The sequence below is a fragment of the Mus caroli genome, chromosome 10 (genome assembly GCF_900094665.2).
Source record: "Mus caroli chromosome 10, CAROLI_EIJ_v1.1, whole genome shotgun sequence".
Classification (NCBI taxonomy): Eukaryota; Metazoa; Chordata; class Mammalia; order Rodentia; family Muridae; genus Mus; species Mus caroli.
The window spans coordinates 100,761,044-100,781,124 of NC_034579.1; the positions used below are offsets into that span (position 1 = coordinate 100,761,044).

General features: G+C 37.0%; 1 protein-coding gene across 1 annotated transcript in view; it reads right to left on the minus strand.

Annotated features, from left to right (window-relative positions):
• Nucleotides 1-7,510: 7,510 nt before the first annotated feature.
• The window catches only part of Otogl (otogelin like), a 144,483-nt gene continuing 131,912 nt past the window's right edge, over nucleotides 7,511-20,081 (minus strand). Inside the window, exons 53-59 of the mRNA XM_021174947.2 lie at nucleotides 16,933-16,996; nucleotides 15,760-15,938; nucleotides 15,203-15,307; nucleotides 13,570-13,689; nucleotides 12,398-12,443; nucleotides 8,384-8,463; nucleotides 7,511-7,711 (exon numbers count right to left, since the gene is read on the minus strand). Of these exons, the coding sequence (XP_021030606.2) occupies nucleotides 7,511-7,711; nucleotides 8,384-8,463; nucleotides 12,398-12,443; nucleotides 13,570-13,689; nucleotides 15,203-15,307; nucleotides 15,760-15,938; nucleotides 16,933-16,996 (795 nt within the window). The remainder of the gene's footprint in view (nucleotides 7,712-8,383; nucleotides 8,464-12,397; nucleotides 12,444-13,569; nucleotides 13,690-15,202; nucleotides 15,308-15,759; nucleotides 15,939-16,932; nucleotides 16,997-20,081) is intronic.

Sequence of the window (20,081 nt, forward strand, 5' to 3'; positions counted from 1 at the left end):
AGTGGGAGGGTATGGGGGACTTTTGGGATAGCATTGGAAATGTAAATGAGGGAAATACCTAATAAAAAGTATTAAAAAAAATAAATGTAGTGCATGGAAGGCAAGCGGTGAGATGACCAGGAGCATCCATGTGTTGGTGCCAACCGAGTCTTTAATTCCACTTCATCCTTAAGGACTTTAAGAGGGAAACCAATAGAAATGTATCTCTCAAGACTTGGGTTAAATATATTAGGATATTCATTTCTAACAGAAGGCTGTGGTGGTTTGAATGAGAAATGTCTCCATAGTCTCGAATATCTAAATAATGGCCCTTGGTGGATGGTGCTGCTTGGGGAACTTCGAGTGGTAGAACCTTGTTGAAAGTCCTGTGTCACTGGGGGCAGATTTCATGGGTTTCTCACCACACCCCACTTCCAGTCTCTTCTCCATCTGTTCTGTGTTTGTGGTTGAGGAAGTGATTGCTCAGGTTCCTGCTCCTGCCTCCATCCCTACCACTTGCTGCTGTGCTTCCTATCCATAATGGACTGTACTGCCCTGGAACCATATGCCAAAGTAAAGCAATTCTTCCAGGAGTCAAAATAAAGGACTTCTTCCTTAAGTCACTTTGGGTCATGGTGTTATAGCAAGGTAAAAGCAGCCAATACAAATACCATATGGCAAGTATATTTCAACTCTTGAAAAATACACGAAGAGGACCCCAATGGAGGAGTTAGGGGAAGGACTGAAGGAGCTGAAGGGGTTTGCAACCCCATAGGAAGAATGACAATATCAACCAACTAGACACCCCGCCCCCCACAAAGCTCCCAGGGACTTATACCAACCAAAGGGTACACATGTAGGGACCCATGGCTCCAGCTGCATATGTAGCAGAGGATGGCCTTATCTGGCATCAATAGGAGAGGAGCCTCTTGGTCCTGTGGAAGCTCGATGACCCAGGGTAGGAGAATGCTAGGGCAGGGCACTAAAGCAGGAGTGGGTGGGTGGGTGGGTGGGGAGCACCCTCATAGAACTAGGGGGAGGAGAGAGGAGATGGGAGTTTGTGGGAACTGGGAAGTAAGGGGATAACATTTGAAATGTAAATAAATAAAATAACCAATCTTTTAAAAAGAAGAAAAGAATTTAATGGAAGAAAAAAGAAAAACACCTGAAGTTGTTTGAGATAAGGTTTCTGTCTGTAGCTCAATCTGGTCTAAAATTCACAATCCTCCTACCTCAACCTCTCATGGACCACCATGGCTGAAAATTTTAAGGGTGAGTGTATGTGTGTGTGTGTGTGTGTGTGTGTATGTGTGTTGTTGTTGTTGTTGTTTGGATCAAACTCTTGGCCCTTGCATGCTAACCAACCATCCTGTCACCGAGGTTTACACACAGACCATGGTTTCTTAAGATTGGCTTCTCACCAGATATTTCAGGCTGACCGTGAGCCTATTATGTAGCCCTGGTCATGATCCTTCTGTCCTTGACTTCCTCACTGTGCAGCACTACAGACCCAAAAATAGGTTTCTAAGAATTTCAACATTTTTTTAAAAACAAAACCTTCGTCAAGATGAGATAAGACAGGGAGAAAGGAAGGAAAAACATAAACAAAAGACAAAAATGTGTAATTTATGGGAACAGTGCATGAGGATTTGATTTTTATTTTTCTTCCCAAAATGGCACAGGAAATAGTTTAAAAAATCTTTTTTGATTTAATTTTCTAAAAAATTTGTATCTTACCATAGTCCTTTGATCATCAGGAAATAATGTATAAGATGTATGTGTATACACTGAATGGAAGAGACTGGAAGGAACTGGTTTGATAGAAGTAAGGTGAAGCAGGTGAGATATAAACTAAGCCAGAGTCATTGCTGGGTCCCGAGACACGCCCACCATTGGAAGCCTTGCTCCTTAGAAGTGCGCATGCGCAGAAGCAGAGTTTTTCCTGCTGCTTCTTCACCTGTCAGGCACAGCTCACCTTACAGGAAGTGAAATCCCCTTCTTTGTCAGATTCTTTACCTGGTGCTCTGGGCCACACACGATGGATGGGCTGTGCTTCTACGGAGGTGAACAAAAATATCAAAAAGTGAGGACTTCAGAGCTGCTGGTAGGTACAGAGGAGAAAAGGAGACCATCTTCTTGCAATAAACAAGCAAACACTACTAAAAAGCCTTGGTGCTCTCAAACAGGTGAGAAACCAAAGCCTGGGCGTAGGTACACCGTGCTGACTCTATGAGGTTTCTGACCAAGCTCCTTAGCAGCTAGGTAGAAAAGCACACTTGAGCACACTGAGAATCCACTGTCTGTCAATCCCGTTTCTGGCTCTTCAACATGGCTTTTAGTAATAGCAGCAGCAGTAGTAGTAGCAGAGCTCTGCTTCTATAAATGGGTTTCCCCATTAGCATTAACAGGTAACTCCAGTTCCTCGCATTCTCTGGATTTATGTGAGTCACCTCCCCATTACTATTTCAGCTTTAGCCCCTCCCCATTCTTTTTCAGCCTCCTTCCTCAGCTGTTTTTATATGACATTTAGGTGACAGAGGTCTTTCTACTTAATTGTGGATCTTGTTTTCTTTTCTGTATATGCTTTCCCTTACTAACTTTTAAAAAAAAAACATGTATTTATCTATTCCCTTTATGTCCCAATCTCAGCCCCCTTCTGCTCCTATACCTCCTCACATAGATCCTCCCCACACTCCAAACTTCTCTTCTAAAAGGGGAACACCCCTAGGTAACACCCTCCAGCTCCCCACCCTACCCCACTCCTGGTCCATCAAGTCACTGCAGGACTGGGCGCATCCTCTCTTTCTCAAACCAGACAAGGAAGGCCCAGTTAGGGGAACAGGATCCATGGGCAGGCAACAGATTCACAGACAGCCCCCGCTCCTGTTGTTGGGGGATCCACACGAAGACCAAGCTGCACATCTGCTACATATGTGAGGGGGGCTGGGAGGGGAGCCTAGGTCCAAGCCATGCTAGCTCTTTGGTTAATGTTTCAGTCTCTGAGAGCCCCCAAGGATCTAGGTTTGTTGAGTGTTGGTTTTCCTGTGGAGTCCATGTCCTCTTTGGGTTCTTCAATCCTTCCTCCAACTCTTCCACAAGACTCCACACGCTCCATCTAATGTTTGGCTGTGACTCTCTGCATCTCTTTCCATTAGATGCTAGGCTCCTGTCTCTAAGCATAGCGGACTGTCATTAATAGTTGCAGGGTGCTTTTGGACAAACACCTCCTAAGAGGAATCTCTCTTCTTGACACTAGGCCAATGGATATGAGCACACAAGAATAATTTCACTCAGTCATTTCATAGACTAGGCAGCAGGGTGGAAACTGAATTCTAAGCATCTTCCTTACCTACCCAGCAAATTCCTTTAATCCATCTACCTATTTAATCATCTGTTGGAGAGAAATCTTCACAACTCTGTACCATAGAGATAACCACATCATTTAGACTATCTCCAAGACATACCTTATACAGTGCAATGTTCTCTGTGTACCCTTTACCATTTTCCACCTAATCTATAGTAATTGTATTTTACCAAACCCTACTTACCCAGTATCCCAGCCTATTTAACCAGCCACATCATGTAACATTAACATCCTCAAAGTGTACAAAAAAGAGCATTTGTATGGATTAGATTCCCAGATATGTTCACTCCTCACCAAGGTCTTTGGCACACTGCACACATTGTTTAGAAATATTTGATCACTTGATGCCTGCCTCAGCCTAGGCTCTCAGTCTGTGTGTCTCAGACACTTCCCTTTACTTTCCATGCAATCCAAGTTAGATTCTGCCATGCATTTATCATCACACCATCTCGCTTCCCTTTATAGCACTTATCAACATAGAATTCATCATCCTAGTCAATTAAATGATGTAGGAAATAAAGACCAGTACCACACACTGTCACTCAGCTCTGGAAACAAAACCACTGATCCTGCGGAAGGAGGGAGGGTACAAAGGTGATGCTAGAAGCTCAGAAAGATAGATGGAAAAGAGGATGGAGAGGCTAACAACAAGCACCTGACTTCAGCTGAACAGGAGAGGGTACCCTTGTGTTCTACAGCACAGCAGGTTAACAATGCTGTACAACACCTGATAATATATTTCAAATTAACTATACAGTTGGAAAGTTCTTTACAGAAATAAATGACAAATATCCTAGAAGAAAAGAATGGCCTTGATTTTATCATTTTATCACTTTATCCATATATTAAATTACCATACTACATTCCATAAGTATGTAAGTCAATGTATTTTACTAAGAATTCAAAAATGAAATATAAAGACTACCTTCAGTGGAAGAAATGGTTCTGTGAGGGAAGGTTTTCCACACAACCATAAGGTCCTGAATTTGGATTCCTATAACCCAGCTAGAGATCAGTGCACATGAATATATACATCTCTGTTTTATCCACAGTCACAATATTACAACCTGCAGATTTATATAACTTATTCCATTCTTACTGGTGTGATTACAAAGTAATCTAATTAGGATTGCTAGCCTTGGGCAAATGCCATTTTGTGTTTGTATGGATGTGTTGTCTAGGATGCATGTCCCATGTAGGATGGTCAAATCAAACAAGCCTCTAATACTGATTTATGTTGCTAATCTTCCTATATATATATACACACACACACATTTGGTTTTTTTGAGACAGGGTTTCTCTGTATAGCCATGGCTGTCCTAGAACTCACTCTGTAGACCAGGCTGGTCTTGAACTAGAAATCCACCTGCCTCTGCCTCCCAAGTGCTGGGATTAAAGGCATGCACCACCACTGCCCTGCAATTTTTATAATTTTTAATCAACAGTGATAATAAGAGAAATTTGTCTTCTCATACTTATTTTTGTTCCTTTTACAAAGTGTAGTTATCTTAATGTTTACCAGCCTGATGAGAATAATGGTATTTTAGCATCCATTTTAAAGCTCCATCAGTTTTTTCCATTCCTCTCTGAACAATCTGCATATAGCACCCTTTTATTCTAGCAATCATTTCTCACATGTTTTATCAGGCCCTCTTTGCTTTCAGGACTGTCACTTCTTTTTGTGACATATCACCATCCAGTTTCATGGTTTTCTTTTGACACTTCTTACTTTCATGCAGATTTACCTTGCGTCAGATTTTCTCATTAAACGTATTCATCATGGTGTGGAGGCTGCTGTATATTCAGTGAAACTTAGAATAATTCCCCTCCCCCAGTACAAGATAACAATTTCTTCCCTATTTTTCTGTTAGAACTTCTCTGGGTTTATTCCACATAGAAATTATGGATTCATTTTCAGTTTATTCTAATGTCAGTGGATATAAAAACCCAAATAAATTTCTGTTCAAGTAATTTTTCAATTGTTCCTACAACTGCTGCCCAGGAGGATTGAGCTCGCCTTCAGAGAACGATGGCCGGACAGGTCCCTGTCCCCCATATCCAAACAATTTTTCTCTTCCACTACTTCTGCTGGGTGGTGGGCGAGAGGAGAGGTGGAACCCTTATTAAATGTAGGTTGCAAAAAAAAGTTATGCCTACAAACAGCCATCACTGAAAGTCTGTCTTTGCCTTTCTGAGGACTTGAGTGATAACTTATACTATATTCCTATCTGTTTTCAGGCCTCCATTTAGATTTCCTCACATATATAATTAGTAAAGGACGGCTTTCTTTTTGAACTCGAAGTTTCACAGAAGAAATTGTGTGTGGCCTGTTTTGCCTCTGTCCTCCTTGTTTAGAACACCACCAAACACATCACAAAACTTCAACACGTATTTATTTTATTTCTTGTTTATAAAATAGCAGAAGAATACTTCTCTTCTCCCCACAAACTGATTTAAAGATCAGTTAATAATTAATAATAGATAGTCCACAGAGAATAGAATTTACAGGAAAGTGATAGGTAACATATATTACAAATTTCTGATTGAGATACATGATGTCTTTATGTAAAATGTTAATGTATTTAGACAAGAATGTCCAACTCCATCAATATGCGAATAATCACAGATGCAAAAATGTTTATATCTAGAGAAAATGCCGGTATTAAAACAAACAATGTAAATCATTTCCATGTAGAGTAGACATCGGGACGTTCCAGGTAATACTTTTACACATTATTAAGAAACCCTGGAAATCCAAACACTTCATAACTACAGTATTTCTTAGAAGCATGATTTTTAAATGGAAACATTAATGTTTGAAAACAAGTCACATAGCTCAAGCTGGCACTATCCTATTAAAATCCAAGCATTGGCTTGTCAATGAAATTTTAATGTGCTTTTATTGACACTGACCTTCATTGGTAATCACAATCACACTAAGGCATTCTCGTTTTACTACGGAGGAAACTCAAATAATTCTATACTCCCTGGTAGAAAGGCTTTGGAAATTTGCAAAGATCTCAGAGCAAATTATTTGCAAATGCCAATGATTTGCTGTAGTTTCAGAGAGCGGCATTCCATTCTAATGTTATGAATACGTTCAGATAACTGTATGTCCCTTCACTGACAAAGCAGCAGTTTTAATGGCAAAGTTGCCCTCAGGTTTCATAGTGTACTGATATATTTAGAACCAGTCCCCAGTGATAAATGTTAACTAAACTAAATGATAAATAATAACAATATAATTAATAATTTTAATGGTATAAAAATATAGCTCCTGGTCTTCCTCTAAATAATGAACGACACTATGGTTTTCTTTCCCTTAAAAATTGAAATAACTATTATTGTATGCATGAGCATTCTAAAAGGATATTGGTCTTAAAAACTTTTTAATCCTATCCAGTGCTTTCTAGTAATGGAAGATTCTGTGACTTTTTAAAAATCACCTTGCTTTATCATTTACAATAGAGGATCATGAAACCAGAACCCAAAATATCTAGAAAGGAGTCAAGTCCTTAATGTAAACTCACCACATTGTTGCTACATTGTTGTAGAAGTCCCAGAAATGTTGTGGTACCATCACATGTAAAAAATAATAATAATTAGGGGAATTTGCAATAGCATTCCTAATATTTTTTGAGGTGTTAACTAAGCCAACATCCTACAATTCTATGTTCTGTTTCTAAGAAACACAACTCACTATGATTATCTATGAGCCAATTACAACGAATCACATTGATAAGACTAGGAAAGAAAAATTAAAGTCTACCTCAGTTTGGACAGCATTGGAAGACTTTGCAAATCAAAACAAAGGAAACCAAAACCAAAACAAGGGCACAAGGGACTGAATGGAAAGCATCCTGCAGCACAAGCTTCTACTTTACACTAAGACTTAATTTGTCCTACCCTACAGTTTTAAATGTGACCGCATTTCAGCTAAACAACTTACAATAATTTAATTCACTAAAATAAAACAACCAATCTAATTTTTTCCATTAAAACTATATGTGTTTTGAATCCACTGTTAGGTTTTCAAATCGCAAGAGTGATAAAGACACATCATAGGGTACAAGTCTGCCATGTGCCTAAATAACAGTGATGAAAGATGATGCTGCCTGACATGATCCTGTTGTGCAACATCCTCGGAATGCAAGCACTCAGTTCCACTCAGTTCCACTGGCATGTGCAGTCCATCGGCTCCTGGAGCGTGTACATTACTTCAGTGCCATTTCCTGAGCAGTGCAGAGGCACCGTCACGTTCCGCACTCCATTTTCACGACAGCACTTGCAGAACCTCAGGTGACTTTCAACATTGATGTTATATATGGTAGCCGATGGGCATTTCCCATCACAAGATGCCACACTAATCTGCAAGGAGAGATCATGAGAAAAGAGGTCTGCAAGATCAGCCAATACTGGTGATCATTTCATTCCTTCAGGGCGTCAGTAAGAGTAAGAGCGTTTTTTTTTTTTAATCATTTCATTCTCAAAACCTCTATGTGTATAAATGAGGATAGAAATATTACATTAGAACATGATTCATAGATACATCAAAGGGTCGTTACACAGTTGTACTGAATAAAGCAATGCTTACATAACTCAAAGAACAGCTTGCACGTGCATAACTGAGTACATATATGGAATGACGTAATCCTAGCCCAATAATTCTATTGTCACTGGTATCATGCTGTGGTGCATAGAACTGAACATGCCATTCTTAAAGGAGTGAATTAACAACCCAGAATACACTCCTTGATCAAAATCACAAGGCTAAAGATAAAACACAGTCAAACACATGTAGATTGAGTGCCTGTCCCTCTGGATTTCAGTTATCACTGAGAACTGTTGATTATTTATGCTAAGAATAATGTATAATTTGGAAATAGAATGGTTGAATATTAGAGTGCAGGAACACTCTCAAAGTTCAATATTGTATGCTGTCATTTTCTCGGCTTGTTTGCCAGTCCCCCATGTCAGTGACCCAGTGAGTTCCAGAAACACACATGTTCTTTATGTACCCGCTCTTACATTGCTACTTACAGAGCTTTGGCTTACACAGTCCTGTTTCTTTATGATGGATTTAATGATCACTTTCTGGCATATTCGCTCTTCTCGTTTGCCTGGAAAAGAAAATGTACTTTTTCTTCAAAAAGCCCATGTAAGAGGTGGAGAGATGGTTAAGTGGTTAAGAGCCCTTGCTGCTACTCCAGATAAATGGAGGCCCCAGCATCTGTATCACATGGCTCACAACACTCTATCTCCAGTTCCAGGGAGCCTGACACCTCTAGGCCTTCTCCACGGACCATACTTATATGAACATGCTCATACATATACACATATATAGTACACATGACTTAAGATAATAATAAATAACTATTGAAATTCTGTGCAAAAATGCTTCCATAATTTAAATATAAATAGAATTATATTGGAAAATGGTGTCTTTATTCAAAACATATAGTCAGTATAAAATTATTTTTCACAATCTACTCTTCATATTGTATGTGCAATATCTATTTTCTCCTTCCATATAGCTTATACCTTCTAGATTCAGAATTATTTTCACCTTTTGCCTAATTAGCTTAGAATAATCATTATTATCATTAGTCAAAAGTGTTACAAATATGGAAAATGAATTTTTAGGTTTAAATACATGTAAATATGTAATATGTAAAAGTAATTGATTAACACACAATTTTTGAATAAAACCGAAATACATTTTATAAGTTTTCATTAATATGCTAAATATAAAATTTTAATTACTTGTCAGCATTATTGTAATGCATGAGTGATTCATTCTTTATTCTATGGCTCTGAAATGCCCTTTTTAATTTCAAATTTAAAAAAACACCTTATAATCATTCATGACACAGTTGTATGCACCAATGTGCACCTGAGTATTACATTATAATATACCCAGGGATGTATATTTAACCAGTGTTTGATAATGCATTGAGTCTGAATCAGGACACCAAGACCAGGATTCTTACCCTGCTCTGCGTCTGACTTGCTTTGTCACTCTAGGGAAATCACTGACTCATTCTCTAGGGAAATCACTGACACATTCTGTTCCGTATACTTACTTATTGAATGATAGAATTACATATCAATTTTCATGTGACTTTATCCATAATAGTTTTAGTTAAAATACATGCAAATATAAAACCCCAACAGGTAAAGCTAAACTACTCTAGTTCGAGGAGTGATGGATAGCTAGTGGTGGGCTGAAATTAAACTGCCCTTGTCAAGGAAAAAAAATGTCAATAAATATATGGGACAATATTATTCATTATTGGTTAGTTGAATATTTTATTCCTACAAATATGTCCTATATATATTCCTCACAGATTTCTTTGGAGTATATTTTCTTTATCACAGTACTTGTGGTAATATCCAAACTCCACAATCTCTACAACACAACCTGGTCATTCAGAATCTCAACCTGTGACAAAGGTCCCCTAATGTCAATGCAATGCCTAAACCACTTCCCATTCCCTGACACAGCAGAAGTGAGTTACTAAAGCCGTTTGCCATTATTCTGCAACACAAAGAGCTCGGCAGAGGTGAACTATGGTGTCACTATATTCATTCTTGTCTAATGGGATCTCCTGCTCTGAAGCTTGATTTCCTAATTATTTCAGGAAGTTATACCTTCCTCCAAGGACTGGATATGGTCATGTCTAAACAGCCAGAGTACGAGTGCACCCTATATCAGTTTAACCACTCAGTTCTTCCCCTCTCAGCACTTAGAAAATAAACACACTAACTTGTCTGCTAATTATCATGGGCTGGTATTATGGGGACAATTACAATGGCCTTGTCTTTGAATATGACCGTGCCTCTCTCTTGTATCTAAAGGAGAGTTTAGACTCCAAAGCTGTCAAAGGAATAAGTAAGAATAGATGAACAAAAGCCTTTTAGATTCTATAGATAAATTTAATTCCTGTTTTCCTGATATAATAGATAATTGAAAGACATCAGCTCTCGTGGCATTCAGAAAAGACTGAATAAAAATTAGTTTAATTTTTGGCCTGGAGAGATGGCTCAGCAGTTAAGAGCACTGCCTGCTCTTCTGAACTATGGTGTAACTGTATTTATTCTTGTCTAATGGGATCTCCTGCTCTAAGGCTTGATTTCCTAATTATTTCAGGAAGTTACACCTTCCTCCATAGACTGGATGTGGTCCTAAGTTCAAATCCCAGCAACCACATGATGGCTCACAACCATCCATAATAAGATCTGATGCCCTCTTCTGGGATGTCTGAAGACCGCTACAGTGTACTTATATATAATAAATAAATAATTCTTTTAAAAAATTAGTTTATTGTCAATGAAGAGAAAAAATATATCGTTGGATGTTTCAGTAGATTCTAGTAACTAAAATGTGTGTTACTGTATTCCCCAGGCTCAGTCAGTACAGTTCTGGTCAACTGAATTGTGTCCCTCAACTCCTCCTGAGTTTAGTAGAGCTGTAGAATGTGATTTTTGTTTGGCAATCAGATGAGAATGAGATCAATATGTAGGTTATAATGCAATATGACTGGCCCTTATAAAAAGGGAAATTTGGAGAAACACACACATATATACAAAAACAAAAACAGAAACCTGATATAAATATGAAGACAGTATCTGTAAGTCAAGGACAGAGATCATTTTCTCACTGAACTCATTAGAGAGCTGTATATCAACATCTCAGTTTGGGAACTCCAGATCTGTGACACAATAAATCCCTGGCCTTTATTAGCTAAGCCATCTGATTTGTGAGGTCATGAGTTACAGTAGACATAGAAAGTAACACAGTAAAATGAATATCAAGTTGTAATTGATATTTTTTTCTTTTTCATTCTCTTGGAAGGGGGGGATCTTATTTATGGTTTAATGCTGGGCTCATACCAAATGGAAATGAGAGGTTGCTTAACTTCTTTGAGCTGAAAATCAGAATAATTCCAGGATTTATTGAGGGGGACTTTTGTACCAAATAATACTCTATATGTACATACTCATAGGATTCAGTTCTTTAGGATTCTTAGAAATCTTATCTGAGAAACACTTCAGCATATATCTAACAATCAATCTGTCTATCATGACATCATTAACCAAAACTATAACCCAAAAGCACCTCTAGATAAATTCTAAATTTCTGCATTTGTAATTTTTAAAAACGTTTACCTTTATTTTCATATAAGCTCATATTTTTAAAAATAGAAATGGTTGGTTGCATAAATAATTCTCTATTCTAGTTCAGTCTTTAAATTATTCAAATATCACCCCAAAATAAACATAATTAAAACAAATATAAAATACATTATAGGTATTTAACTAATTAATATGAATATTTCTAAATATAGGATTTAAATATAATTCACTTTTGGCATTTCCCAGAAATACAGACTTATAAATTTGTTCAAAAAGTCTGAAAATACTATAACTCTCTTAAATGTCTACATTGGTGTCTCAATGTCATTTTATCATAATGTACTTAAGTTTGTGTCATTGAGTATATTTCAAGCAAGGTAGATCACAGTGAACTTGAAACTCAAACTTATTAAAATCCTAGACTAGAAGCTGGAGATGTAGCTCAATGGTTAAGATAACTGGTTTTCTTACAGAGGACTTGGGGTTTGATTCCCAGGACCCACATGATGGCCCACAATCTTCTGTAAGTCTAGTTCCAGAGAATCTGATGCCCTCTCCTCTTCTTGTCTCTACAAGAAGGTACATCATGCAAGTGGTGCTCAGACACACACGCAAGTAAAACACCCACACACATAATATTATTTTAAGTTTAAGAAAATTTTTAGTCTATGATTTTTAGAAAATGCCACAATAGCAAAATGTCTAAAAAATGAAATGAAAATTTATCTAAATAAAAGTGTTTATGTATGTCACACAATATAAAGGCTGGGTTACAGGGATATCAACCACACATCACAAAAGCATTTAAATGGCAGACTTCATGAAGTATATCTCAGGAACCAACAGTTAGACGAACACAACCGATATATAAGCCACGAAAAAGTAATCTGTCATTGCGTGGACTATAGTCTCACTTACAGATCTTGCAACAGCCTTCGTTATAAAGCTTCACAATCCCTTCATTCTAGGAAGAGAAAACAGGTAAAAGGTAAAAGATAACAGGGTTTATCCATTTCCTCTTAACTTGAAAATGAAAGCCAACTCTCAGGACATTTTATCAGCTCCTACAAAGCCTTTATAGAAAGATAGTTTTTAACAATTCCTATTAATAACTTCTTAGAACAAGAAATCTTGTTAAAAGCTGAATTATGTCTTCCTTAATACAAAAAGTAGAAAAACAATGCTACTTAAGGAAGACTTTTACAATGTTCCACATATTTTTAAGATAATAAAATAATGAAAATTGTTCTAACTAGATGTCATTAATTTTTAACTCCAAAAATAATTTAAACTATGTTAACTAGATGAATTAAATTTCTAAATATTATAAATGTTAAGATAACATTTTTCTTTGAGAAACTTTTATTTTTCAAACAAACCCCACTTTCTAGAACTTAAATATAACCTTAGTGCACGTGATCGCTTGTTAGGCGCCACTATTAAAGGCTATAAATACAGAGGAAAAATCAGGGAACCAATGTTATTTTTCTATGCAATGGAATAAATCCTATGATTCATTAAATCTAATAAATTCATTATTCATTACTTGTTGTCTAAATAAAACTGGAAAGAGATTGTTTTAAAATAAAAATCATAACACTTTAAAAATCTCTCTTGATAGATTCTTCTCTGAGAAAATAGAGGATAAAATGGAGCCAAACTATAGAATCTGAGAAAAACATTAAATTCTCCAGTGGCCTGTACCAGAGAAACAAGGTAAATGTCACCAGATGTGGAGGTATTAATGACACGATAAATCGATGTGTTTGTCTAAGAGAAAAAGGCAAAACTCAATTAAGTACCATTTTATCTATATTAAAAGGGAGCCTGGATTTGCTGACCAAAGGCTTTTTCAATTATCCTTGTATATATATATATATATATATATATATATATTCATTCATATATGCCTAGAGACAGCAAATTTGACTCCCTCCTTTCCGAGGGACTCAAATTTGAACTCAAAATAGCAAACTAACAAGCTATAACAGACATGAGCCTGAGTGTCAGTAGGACCTTGGAAAACATAGTACTGTGTACTTCCTAAATTACAGTTAATGAAGAATTTCCATACAAAACAAAGTACAAACCAGTTTGCATTCAGTTTCATTAAAAGGAGGGCAAACCATGCTGTAGTTTAGAATCGTCGCTCCCTCCTCAGTGTTAACACATTCGTACGTGCTGCAGTTATAGTGCCAGGTGCTCCCCTCCTAAGAATAAAAGAGGAAGTTACTGTTGTTCTTGCTAAGATCTGCTACATCACTTAAAGCCCTGAGTTAAATTAATTAAATCTTCATTTATCCAAATCCGATGCAAGAGAGAGAGCTTCTTGGAACGTTAGCAGTGCATCTGAAAATGTCCTCAATTGTATTTATCAATTATACCAGACACATATACACACATGCATACATGCACACACACAAACACACACATGCACACAAGCATGTATGCAAAAACAATCATTCACACCTGTGTGCTCATACTCACACACATACACACACCCAAACACACAAGCATGCATGCACATAAGCATGTATACAAGATAAATATTCACACGTGTGCTCATGATCACAGACACACACACATACTCAGAGTACATGTTTATATATGTTTGGTTTCATAATGAAAGTGAAATGTTACTATGAAATAAAGCACCCAGAAGGAAAATAGTACATAGGTAACTAATTCTACTAGGTGATCATCGAAAAATCAAATGTTAAATGTCTCACTCTGATATCCACCACTTAGTAACAAAACAACAAACCACCCCCTCACAACACTCCTTTCTTTATATTGATTACCTCTTGCTCCCTCATTGCCAGGTTTAAAGGAAACCATTTGCATAATCATGTTTGTCGGGTTATAGCTATAATTTAAAAGTACAGTCAAGCTCTTTCTTGAAGACTTCTTTTAGAAGGGTAAAAATTAAGATGAACCAAGTCACATTCTCTGCTCTAGGTCACTGGGTCTCAACCTGTGGGTTTCTATGATTCATAATAGTGGCAAAATTAAAATTATGAAGTAGCAACAAAATAGTTTTATGGTCAGAGGTCACCACAACATGAGGAACTGTATTAAAGGGTTGCAGCATCAGGAAGGTTGAGAAGCACTGCTCTAGGACCTATCTCAATTCATGATTCGCTGGATATCCTCCAAGAACCGCAATCAACATCTTTAAGTTCAGTCAGGCACACCTTTAGTCCAAGCACTTGGGAGACAGGCAGACATATCTCTGTGAGTTCAAGGACAGCCTGGTCTACAAAACAAATCCAGGTCATCCAGAGCTGTTACACAGAAAGACTCCTCCACAAAACAACAAAAACAACAGCAATAATAATAAATTTATAAAATAATAATATCTAATAAATCAAAAACAAAATTTAACAGCTTCATGAAAATACTAATATTTACTTCTTCATAAATTATTGGATACAATTTTTCCTGGAAATCATTTCTTATATCAGGAAAAATATTAAAGTCCATATTAAAATTACCTTAGGAAGCAATTTTAAAAAAATTTACAAAATTATCAAAAAATATCAAAAATTTTAAAATAAAACAAAATATATTAATGTGTGGAGAGGTGCACGCTATGTATAGGTGTACAATGTATGCAGATGTGTGGCAGATGACATTTTCTACTGTGATTTGAGAATATCACTTTAAAAAAATTCCAGAGTGTTACTGTCCATAGGCCATTTTTTAAGAAGTAAAAATCCCTACCTCATATATAACTGATGTTCCATTTTCCATAATAAATTTGCAGGATATATTTTTACATGTTCCACAGCAATCATAATCACTGGAGGATGGAATGTATATCTGGTGCTGAATATAATAAACAGGCATAGTATTAGCATACAGCAACATAAGCATTTTAACGTGCTAGTCCTGAAAGTGTTTTCCAACTCCAGTGTGCTCTCTCTCTCTGAACATCTGTAAGCGTTCCTGAAGTTCAAGATGAAGAACTTCAAACACTAATTTACTTTAAATAGCCAAGTTAGAAATGAAGTACAGGTTAGCCTCTACCAGTCAGCATTCATCCAGCAGGCGCAACAATCTTAGGTCAACCAAACAAGAAAGCTGTACATGAAAACTCTGGAAACGCAAGGTCACTCATAGTGAAGTGAGTGTCTGCCTTAAATACACAGCTCATAAAATAATCGAGTGCTGAGGAGATCGTCAAGGGTTGGGGTCATGAAGTATTTACAGAGTTCAAATCCTCTAGCTGAAAAACTTCAACTCCCCAGGCCTCCAGAGCAACTTGAAACAATACTTACAGCGTCGCAGTCTTTTGAACAGTTCACCATTGTAACATTCAAAGTATGAAAGTCGGTAGTGTTATCTTTTTCATCCAGACATTCGATTGTATAACAAAAGTCCTCTTCCAGATACTTTATTAGAGATTGGCCAGGATTCAATACTGATACTTCTTGGAACACACACACATCATCCTTTTCTAGAATAAATAATAAATAGATAGATAGATAGATAGATAGATAGATAGATAGATAGATAGATAGATAGATAGATAAATATTTTAAAACCCCACAATGTTGTCTTTTGTGCTTACCAGTCAATAGGTAGAACTTATATTAACATCTATATTTTCATTGTGACGAAGCAAATTTTCAAGATCGCATCAGATATTACATATTTCTACCCACGCAAGGATTTATTTAACAATATCAATAGCACAGATATCTCTTAGTGTATAGTACATATAGATATCCCTGTAAAATCATTTGTATTAGCATGTTTCAAGAGATATATCTTAGAGCAACTTCCAGAAGTATGAGGTCTCAGAGAGGAGCAAGGTATTGCTGCCCCTTCTCCAGACATAGATCATGACCACTAGATAAATGTAACATCTAATTCAATAATAATAGTAGTACCCTTTACGGTGGGATTCTGTAACACTTTGTGACTTTGGTGATTATTATGTTAATAGAAATAAACTGTGGTGTATTTGAGCAGGCTGGGAGGGGACTGGATCTAGCGCAGTAGCTGTGCTTGCCTCTAACTCTGAGGTTCTCCTTTAGTCTGCACATAAAAAATTTAGAAGCATTTTAAGCCGTTGAAGAAATATTCTACATCCTAGGAACAACTAATGCATAGTATGAACATCTAATATTTCATGATTTTAAATGCTAACATTAATCATAACACAGTGAACAAAAAATGTTCACAATTTTAGATAACATGTACTTTAGTGATAGAGAAAAATTCTAGTGTCCTCTTAAAAGTGCTATGATGAAAATAATTCCTTTTTCCATCTTATTATCAATTCTCAGATCATTTTGAGATATTATGAACAAAAAATAGTAGTTGTTTAAAGAATGCTCACAATTGAAATACTATTTTTCAAAGAAAACAGGTTTAAATATACATGTGCTGAACAACAGACATCAATTAGTATGTGTTATTTAAAAAGTATTTTTAAAAATATTTACCACAGAGATACTGTACACATCCACAGTCAGTCTGAAAGTTTTGATCTATTGCGGCAAATTCTCCCTATTTGAAAGAAATTATCATGTAACTTATCATGATCATTTTGAAAACAAACATTATACATAATGGTACCCAGGTAGACATGTGTGAGATAGTTCACCAACCTGCCAGTGAGTCGAATTTAGTTTGCAGATCACTCAGGAAAAAAATCAGAATAAAAATATAATTGTGGATCACCCAGTGCTTGTATGGGGGTAGGTGTATATACATGTTTAAGTGTAGGAGTGTGTGTATGTTTTATGTGCATGAATGAGGATGCACATGCATGTTGACACCAGGGGGCAACAGGTATCTCCTTTGACACATCTCCATCTTACAAATGAGGCAAGGTATCTCACGCCTCCTCTGAGTTCATCTGTCCAGCTAGTCTAGGTAGCCAGCTTTCCCTGGAGATCTGCCTTTCTCCTTATGTGCTAGGAATACAGGTGAGGTGCCTACCTGGCATTAACATAGGCGCTGTGTTTCCTAACACTGGGCTTGACACGTGTGAGGTGAAGTTAACAACTGAACCATCTCCTCAGCAGAGACTATTCAATCTCTTTGTACTTCAATTTCCTTAGCTATCAAATTTGTTGATCCTGAGATTCTAAAGGGCAGAGCAATTGAGTTTAGAACAGTGTCTAACTGCCAACTCAGGAATAGGACTACAACATGTAGAACTTAACTCACTCTTTACTGATGAGTTTTCCTCATCCACAAAACAGATACAATGTAACCATGGGCCACTTAGTTGTGTAGAAAGAAATCAATGGGCCAGTGTAAATAATGAAGTCAGGATTGAGGTGGCACACCCACCCACCCCTACCTTGAGGAAGGTATAACTTGTAGCTATTAGTAACCTTTTCCTATGACTGAGGCTCAAACCTCACCCTGCTGGAAATGACTTAGCAACCTCTAAGCATCACAGGATTTATATATTCAGGATATATATTCAAGTATTTGCTTGAAAGCATTTCCTTTTTCACGGTGCCTTTAATCTTCATAACACATATTGATAAAAGGAATCTGATTCTTCGCATGAAGACTTTATTCTACTAAATTTGTACTACTATCTCATAGTTATTTGTTCCTGCAAACTAATATGTTACCTTTTGTGGTGCTTTATAAATTGTACTTTCATAAGTGTTAATTCATCTGCTGCTTTATGACTTTAATCTAAAGACAATGCCAATAAGATTGGAAGTAAAAAACTTCTAACGGAATTAAAAAAATACAATTAATCAAATCAGTAGTCTTCCTCAACTCAAAGGATAAATGGGCTGAGAAAGAAATTAGGGAAATGACACCCTTCACAGTACTCACAAGTAATATAAAATATCTTGGTGTGACTGACCAAGCAAGAGAAAGATCTGTATGACAAAAACTTCAATTCTCTGAAGAAAGAAATTGAAGAAGACCTCAGAAGATGTAAAGTTCTCCTATATTCATGGATTGGCGGGATTAACATAGTAAAAATAGCCATCTTACCAAAAGCAATCTATAGATTCAATGCAATCCCATCAAAATCCCAACTCAATTCTTCACAGAGACAGAAACAGCAATTCTGAAATTCATCTGGAATAACAAAAAAACCAGGATAGCAAACACTATTCTCAACAATAAGAGAACTTCCAGAGGAAATCTCCATCCCTGACCTCAAGCTGTACTACAGAGCAGTAGTGATAAAAACTGCATGGTATTGGTACAGAGACAGACAGGTAGATCAATGAAATAGAATTACAGACCCAGAGTTAAACCCACCTGATCATTGACAAAGAAACCAAAAACAAGGAGTGAAAAAAAGACAATATATTCAACAAATGGTGCTGGCTCAAGTGATGGTAAGCATGTAGAACAATTCGAATTGATCCATTCTTATCTCCTTGTACAAAGCTCAAGTCCAAGTGGATCAAGGACTTCCACATAGAGCCAGAGACACTAAAACTTATAGAGGAGAAAGTGGGGAAGAACCTCAAACACATCAGCACAGGGGAAATTTTCCTGAACAGAACACCAATGGGTCAGGCTCTAAAATTAACCTTAGACAAATGGGGACTCATAAAATTGAAAAGATTCTGCAAGGCAAAGGACACTGTCAACAGGACAAAATGACAACCGACAGAAGCGGAACAAATCTTTACCAACCTTACATCTGACAGAGGGCTAATATTCAAAATATACAAAGAGCTCAAAAAGTTACACTCCAGAGAACCAAATAACCCCATTAAAAATGGAGTACAGAGCTAAACAAAGAATTTTCAACTGAGGAATTTCAAATGGCTGAGAAACACCTAAAGAAATGTTCAACATCCTTAATCATCAGGGAAATGCAAATCAAAACAACCCTGAGATTCCACCTCACACCACTCAGAATGGCTAAGATGAAAAACTCAGGTGACAGCAGATGCTGACAAGGATGTGGAGAAAGAGGAACACTCCTCCACTGCTGGTGGGATTGCAAGCTTGTACAACCACTCTGGAAATCAGTCTGGCGGTTCCTCAGAAAATTGATCCAGCAATAACAGTAATGGGCATATACCCAGAAGATGTTCCAACATGTGATAAGGACACATGCTCCACTATGCTCATAGCAGCCTTATTCATAATAGCCAGAATCTGGAGAGAACCCAGATGTCCCTCAACAGAGGAATGGATACAGAAAATGTGATGCATTTACACAATGGAGTACTACTCAGCTATTAAAAACAACGAATTCGTGAAATTCTCAGGCAAATGGATGGATCTAGGAAATATAATCCTGTGTGAGTAACCCAGTCACAAAAGAACACACATGGTATGTACTCACAAATAAGTGGATATTTGGCAAAAAGCTCAGAATACCCACCCTACAACTCACATACCATATTAAGCTCAAGAATAAAGAAGACCAAGGTGTGGATGCTTCAGTCATACTTAGAAGAGGGAACAAAGTAATCAAAAGAGGTAGAGGGAGGAAGGGACCTGGGAGGAAGAAGGAGGAGAAGGAAAAAGGACGGGCATTATTGTGTTTGGGAAGAGCTAGAGGAAAAGTACAGAGGGTCAGTAAATTGAAAGGAGATATATAGCAGGGAAATGGGCAGCTATCAGAAAGTCCAGATGCCAGGAAAGC